Source organism: Melitaea cinxia, chromosome 10, assembly GCF_905220565.1.
Source record: "Melitaea cinxia chromosome 10, ilMelCinx1.1, whole genome shotgun sequence".
NCBI lineage: Eukaryota > Metazoa > Arthropoda > Insecta > Lepidoptera > Nymphalidae > Melitaea > Melitaea cinxia.
Window position 1 is genome coordinate 11,228,318 of NC_059403.1, and position 13,139 is coordinate 11,241,456.

Sequence of the window (13,139 nt, forward strand, 5' to 3'; positions counted from 1 at the left end):
TAGCTGATTATAAATATGTCTAAAACGATTCGATCTCCTACGCGAAGAAAGAGGCCTATGCCCAGCAGTGGGATGTCACAGGCTGAATGCCATGCGGTGCGATGCGAAACGATTTCATAGTTCATATTTATATGTCTGTCTCATAGTTCATGCAATTGTAATTTATTAGTAATATTTTAATCTCACGTTGAGGTTTTAATTCGAGAAGCTTTCCCAGCTTTTTAAGCCACCGTCAATGAAAGTCATTGAACGAGGGCGGGCGGCGCGCCTGCGCTCTGAACGTAGTTTATTTTCGGGTTGCTAGGTGATATATTACAATCGTTTTGTGGAAATCCTAGGTATTGAAAATAATTATTTATGACTATTATCTTTCAATGGTTTTGGTTAGCTCACAATGATATCATTATTTTTATATTTGAATTACAGAATTGATTTCACATCATCATTACTTTTGTGTAAGAATTGTTATAATTTGTGTTCAATATACCTATGTGTCTAACATGAATATGTTGAAATTATAAAAACACGATTGATACAATTTATACAAAACAATGAGAAATCAATTTATTAAAGCGTCATCTTGTAAACCCCTATTTATTTTTAAAGAAAGTGATTTTCAAAAGCTTTATACCATCCTAATTCATTCATTTTCCATTTGTGACTTCACTTCCAATCATCACATTTTCATAAAACCTTTGTTTACATGTTTGAAAACAAAGGAGATTCCTCTTCTGTTCACGGGAGCTTGCAACCCAGTTCGACATAGTCAAAAGTGGTAAGCTGTCATTTTACTGTGCGTTAGTGTGTAGGGACGTCGTGTCGCGTCGCAGCCGTGGAGTCTGCGGCCCTAGTGACCGAGTGAGCGTGTCGTTCGTTCAGTAGCGTCTCGCCCGCGGCAGTCGACCACCGCGCGAGGCTCATGAATGCGAGTGCAGTGTCGGTAACATGCGGTGGCGGGCGCGCGCGGCGCCTTCCCGCGCCAAAGAACGCGCGAACATCAGCTTCTTCATCGTTATTATGTTCTTCGCGGTGTTTGGTGTAATAGTGTTGACTGAATTGTTGCTTCTCGAGCGACCTACGCCAGGCTCTACGAGATCGCGGTACAATGAGGACCTTCAGGTCAGATATTCATAATTATATTCTCGATCAGTGCTGTAGTCATTGGTAAAATCTAATGTAGCATGTGATTTGAACTAAATACAAATTTGTGTAATACAATGTTTAAGGAATTTTAAGAGGTTGGACTATTTTTGTTAAACATTAGTGTATAAACGTTCTTAAACCGATAATTTTGTATCTAGATTGATATTTGATTGTTTTTAAGACATTTTGTAATTGGTACTATTTACAGTTCTTATTATTAATTTTGTAAAAGTAACGAAATCGATAAATTTATTCTCGGTAATAAATAAATGTTGCTTCGAATAATAAAATCATTCAATATATTAACTAAACTATATATAATTTACAATAAATGCACAATTTTGTAAGGATACGTTTATGAATAGTTAGGTATATAGATGTTTATATGGCTTTTTTACGTAAAAGCTACAAAACTGATTTTCGTAGTCCTACTAGGTAGAAATTCGGAAATAACGAAAGCTTCTTTTCCAAAATATTCATGGCATCGAAAATCGTCAAACATAGGCTAAGACAACAGGGCTAAATTATTAAAGGGCTAACTGAAAATGTATTTGTATTTATTTACCTATATGACTAGCTGCCCGGACAGACTTAGTTCTGTCAAAGGTTAATATTTTTTTTTTTTGTATTAAAACCTTCCGTGGGCCTTAAGGAACATACAAAAAAATATAAACAAAATATAAAAAAATATTACATTCATGAGTTATGCGCTTAACGACATTTGTTTTTAACCGACTTCCAGAAAGGAGGAGGTTCTCGATTCGACTGTATATATATATTATGTATGTGACTTCAGAACTTTTGATTGGGTGGACCGATTTTGACAAAATTATTTTTAATCGAAAGGTGGTGTGTGTCATTTGGTCCCATATAAATTTATTTGAGATCTAACAACTACTTTTCGAGTTATATCTAATAATGCGTTTTCACTTGACGCATTTTTCGTCGACCTACGTTGTATTATACCACATAACTTTTTACTGGATGTACCGATTTTGATAATTCTTTTTTTGTTGAAAAGAAGATATCCCTTGTTGGGTACCATCATAAGCCAACGAGGGTGTGATGATGGGATCCCAGAGAAATCGAGGAAAACTCTCGAAAGTCCCCATAACTTTTTACTGAGTGTACCGATTTTGATAATTTTTAATTTAATCGAAAGTTGATGTTTATCATGTGGTCACATTTAAATTTTATCGAGATCTGATAACTACTTTTTGAGTAATCTTTGATAACGCGTAGTTACTTGACTATTTTTTCGTCGATCTACGTTGTATTACTTGTCGATGTAATTGAAGTCGGTTTTTTTTCGTTTGCGAGCAAATATAATTATTATTTATATACATTTCATGTTATGACGTGATATGACATTTACATCAACAATAAAAACAGCTGCGGAAAGAAAGCAAACAAAGTTACTGTTAAAAATACTGACCGGTTCACTGTTCAAATGATTTCATAAGGTCACTGCCCCATGGTACATTAGTTGAGTTCATGGTATTGTATTCTTTTTTATAATACTAAATATACCTCGCGGTTTTACCCGCGTTAATTTGATGAAAAGTAGGACTAAATCTTTTTAACAGCCTTCCTCAGTAAATAAATTATCTAACAGAAAAAGAATGATTAAATTCAAGCTAATATTTCTCACAATATTGTTGTGTGCTTACGGCAGTAAAGAATATAGCCACCCCTTCTCTTCCCGTGGGTACCGTAAGAGGCGGCTAAGGAATAACACTGGAACTTAAAAAGCCGACCGATGGCGAGATAGCCATCCAAGGGCTGGCTTTGAAATATACAAGCCGAAGACGGGCAGCAGCCTCTTCGGTGCGTCAAAGCCAGCTCTGCGGTCACCAACCCGCCTGCCCAGCGTGGTGACTATGGGCAAAACACATGAGTTCATACCATTTTGGGCGCGAAATTGTGGAGGCCTATGTCCAGGAGTGGACTGCGATAGGCTGATGTGTGTGTGTGTGTGTGTGTGTGTGTGTGTGTGTGTGTGTGTGTGTGTGTGTTGCGCTTTTTTAACCGCCTCAAAAAGGATGAGGTTTACAATGCAACTGTTTTTTTAATGCTAGCGTGATTTTGATTTTTTTTTATATTCAAAAGCAGGCACTTGTCGTATTGTTTTATTTAAACTTCAGTGAGATATGACAAGAAATTTTTGAGGTATCCTTAATAATATGTATTGTCCTACTTTATACTCGTCGATGTAATTATTCCGAATTGATGTCACGCGATGGCCGATAATGTTGCGAACATATCTGTGGAGAAAATAAAAATATGTTTATAATATGTGTAAGTAATATCGGCGATCAGATGGCATGACTTTAAAAAATATATAATTATAAGACAACTTATTAATGTCAAACGGATGTGTGCATATACATGTGTATGTGCCATCTGCATGCATCATGCATTTGTTTTAAAAAAAGGTAACCATTTAATCATAGCTTGATAAAGGTGTAAAATACGTTTTCTACAAAAGTCCCTAAAGGTAAATTAAAAAAGTACCATTTGTGTTACTGCGTAGATTAGGTGCAAATAAGATGCGCTCATAGGCTGCTTCCGTTCTATGAAGACATTTAGTTCCGTGAAAGATTTATTATTTAATGATATGTTATCACTTGAGGTTATCAATAACTCCCAAGTAAAAATATGCGTTTTAATTACTCCTTGTTTTATTTATATTCCATTTGAACTGTTTGTAGAAATCTTAACTCGAAACGCCTAATTAGTGTGTTATGATTTTATGAATAACATTACATTATTTATGTATGTAGTTTATAGTTATGACTGCCTAAAACTGTCCCTATTAAGCTGGCTTAGAATTTCATAACCAGTTAATTAAAATCCAATTAGATCTGGATTATCCGAGAGATTTGTGCAAAAAAGCTGGTGAATGCGTGACCGGAGCGTCACGAAAAGTGTAATCGGGCGAGGCGAACGGAAGTTGAAAGGGAGATATAAGTTAATCGAAAGAGAGAGAGCTGAGACAGTTACGTTTCGTAAGTTTTACTTCAGTCGTGTAGTGCTTTAGCACACTCTTTTTTATACACCTGTGTTAATTTGTTTGTCACGCTCTCAACTAAAAATCAGGTAGTAACGTGTTTGGTTATTGTCGTTTCTTTCTTCACGTTTTGTATCTAAACATTTAATGGTAACGTTTAGTGCTATTGTAGATTCTTTAATTGGGTCAGTCAATGAGTTGAAATGAAATGAAAATATTAATTTCGCCATAAGGTTAGGATTATACACACTTAACTAAAGTAAAAAAAAAATTCTGCAATCTCAATAAACTGAATAAAAACAAAAAGTCAGAGTAGCAAAAACAACAATCAAATTAAAAACATTTTTACAATATTTAATGAATACTAAATCCTAGTTTCAAAATATATCATCGGCTTAATTAAATATTACAATCAATAAAGTATAATTGTGTTTGCAGGTAAACGAAGAAAAACCGACTTCAATTATATCGACTAGCAATACAACGAAGGTAGACGAAAAAATAGTCCAGTAAATACGCATTATCAAAGATTACTCCAAAATTTGTAATCAGATCTCGATGAAATTTAAATGTGGCCACATGATAAACATCGGCTTTCGATTAAATTAAAAATCATCAAAATCGGTACACACAGTAAAAAGTTATGCGGATTTTCGAGAGTTTCCCTCGATTTCCTGGTTTCCTTATCACGGTACCAAACTAGGGATATTTCCTTTCTAACAAAAGAATTATTGAAATCGGTCCATAAACGACGGAGTTATCCCCGAACATACATAAAAAAAACATATATACGGTCGAATTGAGTAACCTCCTCCTTTTTTTGAAGTCGGTTAAAAATAGTGTAGGCCAAGAGGAAATAGTGATATAGGGATGAAAAACTCTCGGTTGAATATTTTTGTACTTTTTTAATAATATAGGCTTTTATGTAGTAATTGTAAATTAAGTAATATTACAATTTGTACGTACTTATAGAAACAATGAATACATTCTTCATTATGACTGCAAACTCTTTTTAAATAATAAATTTATGTCTATATAGGTACATTAATTTATTTATTGATGTAACAGCAATTACTATACTAAACCAAACATTCTGAAATAGAACATAGTCTACGATGATCTATATATTTATACGTAAAGTAAAAACATTGTACTCCTTATGTACGAGTATGAAATTTCGCACACTTATGGTTTATATAGAGAAGGAGTGCAGAATGCTAATATTTTTTTTTAAATTATCCAAAAATAATACAGTAAATTATTAAAAAAAAAACATTAGTAGACTCTGTAGAGAAGAATCGGAAACAAACTCCGCAGTTATCTTTAAAAAAAGCGTCTGTGTTTCCGTAAAACTATAACCTGGGGATCTTTTAGTCGCGAGAGAATAGGTTACTTCTAGTAAACGTGCTCCATCTTAGACCGCATTTTCACTTATCATCAGGTGAAATAGTGGTCAAACGCAAGCCTATAATTGTATATGGAAAAAGAGTGCTTTATTATATTATTATTAAAATCCTCCATGAAATTTAGCGCCAATAAATCCACAAATCTTTATGATTTCGCCAATGTCAAACAGAATGGAATGGAAACCTTAACCAAATTAATTATTTATTCAAATCAATGCCCGTAGTTATTTCATTCTGCACAAAAAAATAAAATTAAGTGAGTCGAGTTTGTTATTAATAGACAAAATATTTTACTCGTTAATCATACACGAAAATACATTATTTTATGCAGCAAACAGAAAAACAACAGGAAAGTGTACGTTTTATAGTTCTTGCTATTATCTATTTATAGCCATTATATATTTATATTTTAATAGGACTGTTGGTGTAGTTGGTACTCCCTGCTTTTCACACTGGTGTCGGCTGATACCTAAAACATCGGCTTGAAGTTACTTAGAAGTAGATGACCGTGTTAGTTAAGAACATATATCGCTTCAGCCTGTAATATCCCATTACTATATAGGTCTCTTTCCCCATGTAAGAGAAGGATCAGAGCTTAATCCACCATGCTGCTCCAATGCGGGTTGGCGGATATATTCCCTACTATGAGTAACGATCGCTATCAGGTGTACATGATAACAACCGGGACCGACGGCTAACGTGCTCTCCGAGGCACTGTGGGGAGACCCACAAGGACTGCACAAACACCCAGACAACGGGAAACATCTGTATGGCCAATACAAATGTTTGTCATGTGCGGGGATCGAACCCGCAACCGCCAGCGCAACAGGTACAATCCATGGCTGTAACCGTTGCGCCAACGCGGCGTCTAGTTAAGGACATATAATATAATACTTATTTATAGGTACTAACATTAAAAAGCTAAAGAGTTTGTTTGTACGCACTAATCTCAGGAACTAAAATTTGGAATTGAAAAAATATTTTGTCTTGGAAAATCCAATACCACATAATAATCCATTTACCGTGGAAGGTTATATGATAATGTAGTAGTTCATTTTTTTTTTCAAATTAATGTAGGTGAAAAACTACTTTCCGCGGGGAAAAACTACTTTATTTATATATTCATTGATTTATAACATAAGTTCTAAACATTACTCAAATTTAGATTTTTGAATTTTCCTTCAGTTTTGTCACATATTAAATTATCACATATATAATATAATTTACATATTAACATTATCTTTTAATAGTGCTTAAACAGTGAACTCATAATTTACATAAAAAAAAGTTTGAAGTCAACAGTCGGGTTCTTAAACAGTGTTAATAAGTATATGACAAATAGTGGATATTAATGTTATTTTAATTCATTAGAATATTAAAATGAATAAATTATATTATCAGTACTTTATATTCTAGAAGTCATTGTTTTTTTGCCCATTAACTGATTAACGCATATGTCATCACACTTTTGTTGTTATGTACTTTTTACATATATAATGTTTGCTTAAACAATTGACTTAGATTATTTATTAATGAATGGTGTGTAGTGGAAAAACATTGATCACGGTTTCATTTATATTCCAAATCGGTGAGAGATTCGCGATAACTATAGTACAATTATTAAGAAAATGTATTACAAATTTGTAAACTGACAACTTCTTCAGAGTGTGTTTTAAACCTATTTGAATATAAGAATATTTGGTTTTGTTTTTTGGTAAAAGTTTGTGTCACGTTGTACGTGCGAAATATTTTATACGTAAATGTTAAAAAGTCGTTCGTAGAAACGTTTGTAAACTAAAGTACTATCGTATATTATGATGGAATATGTAATAAAATTTTCAATTGCCTGCATTCAGTCCGTCGGCTCTACCTTCAATGTCCATTAATTTTATTAGGAAGGAAGACGCCCGAGTTTTCCTATAACGGACAGCTGTAATGGATATTGAATGAGATAGGCTAATAAAATTTATCGATTATATAAACACGATAAAGGCCAAAAAATAGTGCATATATCATTTTTGGAACGAAGTTCCTTACGGCAGGCTTGACATTTGGCTGGGCGAGCGAACTGAAAAAAATGTGATACTAAAATCGTAAGAAAAATATATAACGGAAGTGGCGTAATATTAGTCACACGACTGTATAATATGACGTTTGTAAAACTAAAATATTACTAGTAAACTTTTTTTTTTTAATTATTTATGTAATTTTTATACTGTCGACAAAAATAAAAATACAGACATACCCATGTTTTTTTATTTCACTTAATAGTTTGAATTAGTATTATTATTATTATTTTGTTTGATTTATTTTATTTTATGGTATTTGTTATTTTCTAAAATACTTAATTTCGTAAATACTTTTATATACTTAATTAAAAACAAATCAACAAAATTAAAAAAAAAAAATCAAGAACTAAAAAATATATATAAATTCAACATTTTTTTTTTATTTTGTGTTGCTTCTATACTCTCCGAAGGAACTCCGTTCCTACCCGGTGTCCCATGACACCACATATTTTTTTATGAAACGAAACGCTAATTAAGCTTGCCTTATTTAAATTTGGGATATATACCTAAGTCGATAATATAATACATTTCACTGTAACTAGCGGAATAGAATAGATTTGTTTTGGGAATGCTCAAAACAGAAACGTTGATGTAAATATTTACATTAATACTCAGTAAATTATGCGGAGTATCGGCTAGTTCTTATAGCTATTATTATTATATTATACTAGTGACCCGCCCCGGCTTCGCACGGGTGCAATGCTGATACTAAATATACTGAATATCTTTATTTATAGTATGAAGCTAACTTATAGCATGGTTATTAACATAATAACAACATACAAATATGCCTCGTTAGATTACACGTAAGAAATAAAGGTTAAGCACTTCCCGTTATTATTTTTACCAGCAGATTTAAGACAGTAGTTCCTGGGATTAGTGCGTTAAAACGTTAATATAATATTTTGGTATACACCCAAATATTACATTATGATTTACACGTTGACTACTTATTAGCGCAGTGCTCACAGCTATGGATTGCAATCCGGAAAACCGGGTACGGTAATCTGGTGTTTCGGGCATCATTTTCACTTACCGGATTCGGATCCAAATGCTAGATACGGTTATATTATTTTTTGACGAAATATCCTCTAATGCAAAGATAGAATGTAGTTTTTAAGTGTACGGGTCTTTCGGCATTGACACAAAATATTTTATTAATAGTCCGCCATTTAAATTAGCCATAGATGGGTTATGGCGAAGGTATTCAACACTATTTACAGCTGAAACAACTGAAGTGGTGTGTTGCTGACTCATTTTGCGAGAACTGTAGTTACTTGCAGAATACCAAGAAATACTAAGATTCAAAAATGACTATTGAATATCCTAAATATAATAAGATCCGTTACCTAAACATAAAAAAATATAAAACTTATTGCAGTAAGTGAAGTAAGTATTAAGTAGTTTGACATTTCTTTTAAAATTAAATATCTGTAGCCGAAAGTAAAGGATAATCCGTAAACAGATTGAAAACGATACCGGATTGCGATCCCTATTCACAGCACTTGGCTGATGAACTACCAATCACGCTCAATCCTCGCTCATACCATGTTTGTATAGGGCATACAGATGTTTTTCTTTGTCTGGCTGTTTATGTTTGTGTAATTTGTCTGTTCCCGGACCCCTGAGATAGGTTCTCGCCCAATTAAGGGCCGTTGAGTGTCAAGCATAGATATATTTATTTATTTATGTCCAATGTTCACATATTTTGTTGTAAGTACAATTAAAAAAACGTTTTGTAATTTATGTTTTAGTACTAATTTTAAATATTCATAATTTCTATCTCGTTCTGTTTTCGTTATTCAAATATTAAGTCGCTATTTACACTGAACCAGCATTTCAGAAATAAGACCGTTTTAACTAACAAACAAAAATAGCCGGCTATTTGTGTCCGACTGTAAAACAAAGGCTCACTTGAACTGAGGGTTTATACGCCGCGCGATGATGGCTGGTTAACGTCCGTCGCAGAATTTCAATTTAGAAAAAAAAAATCCTTACCTTAACGTTTCTTTTAGCCAAAGAAACCTCTAACAAATTAAAACGATTTACTTTTTTTGTGCTTTGAACCGACTCGGACTCGACTCAAAACTGGGACGCTGAATTATTTAATTGAATTCAGGTTTTTGAAGGTATTTTCGCTTGAATTTTCTAGAAATATATAAAAGTTGGTAATTAAATATTTTGAGTAGTAAATTAAAGTCCAATTAAATAGTAATTTAATAAAGCTGAAGAGTTTGTTTGTATGTTTGCTAATCTAGATCCGCTTTTTAATGATTTTGACGCGTTCATTTTGAAAATTATATTTGTGATATATATCTGCTAAATTAGAAAGCTTTAAGTACCAATTATAATATAGATTAAGATTGACAGATTAAAACGGGTGCTATATAAAATGTTGGGACTGTCAAGTGGGATTATGGACGTGATCATAATGATAAAATTTAAAAATATTTTGTACAGAACGAAAATATTATTACCTACATAGAACAATAAATTTTTTGGTATGAGTGTTTTTCCTATAATTGACATAGTAGGTATGTAGTACACGATATTTAAGCGACACAAAATATAAAAAATAAAATAAATAAATATCTATAATATACACACGCGGTCGTCTGTTTCTAAGGTAAGCAACTTAATGTAACTGTTACCTTATAACTTGTCTTATAAGGTAACAGTCGGCTGATAAATTAATAATGCTTATATAACTAAATACATATATCACATTCACAGATTCTCCGATTCTGTCTCTCTTCCGACGCTGTCTCTTCGATTTTTATAGAGCGAGCAGGCTGTGTTTGGTATATTATGTGAACAGCTATGTCATAGATATGGACAAATAAACAAAATAATTACACCGGTTTAAATAATACAACCGGTTTCAATTACATTGACAAGTAATACAACGTAAGTAGACGAAAAAAAATTAATAAACGCACTAGTCGTCACTACAATTTTCGAGGGTTCCCCTCGATTTCTATGGTATTCCATCATTAGATCCTGGTTTCCTTATCGTGGTACCGACATTAGGATCTCCTTTCCAACAAAACAAGAATTATCAAAATCGGTTCATAAACGACGAACTTATCCCTGAACATACATAAAAATATATATACATATATGGTCGAATTGAGTAACCTTCTCCTTTTTTGAACTCGGTTAAAAATATAATTATAAAAATGAAAAGACGACAAGAAAGAGATTTGTATCGATTTTTAGGATTCTTTTTATAATCGAAAGCTGGTGCTTGTCGTATGTTCTGTCTGACCTATACCTAATTATGTACCTTATAATATATAATGCATATTTAATTGATTATTTATTCGACTATTTACTGTCTGCGTGTTACTTGTCGATGTTAATTGACGTCGGTTTTTTTTTTGTTTTCGTATGCCAGCAAACACAATTATAATAATTGTTGAAGAAAGTAATACAAATCTATACAAATAAATAAAATTGGAGTGTCTGTTTGTAATATTAAAATAACATCTAAACACGGTAAAGTGACAATTTTTGTCTGGCTGTCTGTCTGTCTATTTTTTCCGGCTAATCTCTGAAACGGCTGGACCGATTTTGACGGGACTTTCACTGGTGGATAGCGGATGTAGTTAGGCTACTTTTATTTTAGAAATTTATTTATTTTATAGCCCTGAGAACTGAACAAAAACTTTTTTTAAGTTCCACGTGGACGAGGTCGCGGGCACATCTAGTACCTAAATAAAATTGGAGTGCCTGTAATATTAAAATAACCGCTTTTTACTAAATTCAAATGCGCAAGGTACATATACCAAAATAACATTTTTTATAATTTTTGTCTGTCTGTCTGTTTACCTGTTGTTTGTTCTGGCTTATCTCTTAACGGCAGGACCGATTTTGACGGGACTTTCACTGGAAATTTATTTATTTTCTCTGCGAACTAAACAATATTTTGTTTTAATTCCACGCGGATGAAGTTGCGGGCACAAACAATATAATATAACACAGCCATTTGTTTGATATATCTTGTAACCAACATCAATAGAGAACGTCTATTCAATTCAAATCGTCTAACATTATTTTTCGTTTGATGTTCAAAAAATATTCTTTGATAGAAAACGAGGGGAATAGGTTTCATCGTCATTCAATACTAAGGATATCATTTATACTTTTATATTTACACAAATATTATAAACACGAGAGGTTTAATTTTTTGTTTGTTTGCCTCATTAACCTCCTAGACTGATTTCAAAAATCTTTTCAAAAGTAAAATGCTACGGTAACACTGATTAACTAACACATGCTTAATGAAAATGAATACTAAAATCTTGTACGTGTAGGACGCGACGTGCCGAAATGCAGCGTGACAAAGGATCACACGGACGTAGCCGAGACAAGAATGCTGATAATAGTTTTATTTACTGACTCATTTACTAAGCATAACACATAAGTTAATAAAGAAGCAAAATGTAATATTATTATTAAGGGCAATTACGACCTTCCATCTGTTAATCCCAAAAAAACGCGAAATATATCGAATTGTCCTACGACATTACATAACATTATATAATAAATGAACGCTTAACACCTTAAGAAAGAATGAACGAAGTGAAACTTGTTTCAGGATTCCGGAAACACACACAACACAATCACAAATGCCCAGACAACGAAAAACATCTGCATATTATCTAATATATAAAATTCTCGTGTCGCGGTGTTTGTAGTTAAACTCCTTCGAAATTGCTTGACCGATTCTCATGAAATTTTGTGTGCATATTGGGTAGGTATGAGAATCGAACAACATCTATTTTTCATTCCCCTAAGTTATAACGAGGGGGGAGGGATTGAGGAAGTTAATAACACATATGGCAAAACAACGTTTGCGGTGTCAGCTAGTACATGTATAAAAATTTCTGCTATGATTCTTGCCCAGGCGTGTCGTATATTCAAGAAGTACAGATAGAGTGAAGTAATTGTACTCAATACATGTGCCCTGTTACTACAAAACTTTATGTTATTAATTTTATACAAGCTTTGTACATTTCCGAAGTTAAACGAGTGCTTGGATAACTTTAATGAATTTTGGTCTGCAGACCATTCCTGCACGCGAACACGAAGCAGTAATAATTATGATCGCCAGACCACTCCATATAAATTAATGCGGTCCAAAAGCTCATCTAAAGTTCAGTTGGGAAACGCTTCAAAAAGTTATGAATTTTTCAGTATCAGCGCGCAAACTGAGTTAAGTTTGGTTACTTGTCAGAATTGTCGGCGTTTTTTTTCACCGTCCTATGAGCTTTAATGTGATTTTTGTATGTATAGCTCTTAATCTGGTCGTCACCGTGAAAGGCGAAAGAATTGAAATTGCTTCCACGAATCTGCGGAATGGATTGATTATTTATTTAAATAGAAAATATTAAAATATTTTGCTTAAATTACATTTTTTTTATTAAATCAAAAGTCATCATATCCTTTCTATGTCATGCTTTTTAAAATTTCTTTGTAATTGAATTATGTATTCAAAATAATACTTAA

At 32.9% G+C, this 13,139-nt stretch overlaps 1 protein-coding gene across 1 annotated transcript in view; it reads left to right on the forward strand.

Moving 5' to 3' along the window:
• The first annotated feature begins 788 nt into the window (after positions 1–788).
• The window catches only part of LOC123656893, an 85,150-nt gene continuing 72,799 nt past the window's right edge, over positions 789–13,139 (forward strand). The window contains exon 1 of the mRNA XM_045592509.1: positions 789–1,119. Coding sequence (XP_045448465.1) covers positions 946–1,119 — 174 coding nt within the window. The 5' untranslated portion in view covers positions 789–945. The remainder of the gene's footprint in view (positions 1,120–13,139) is intronic.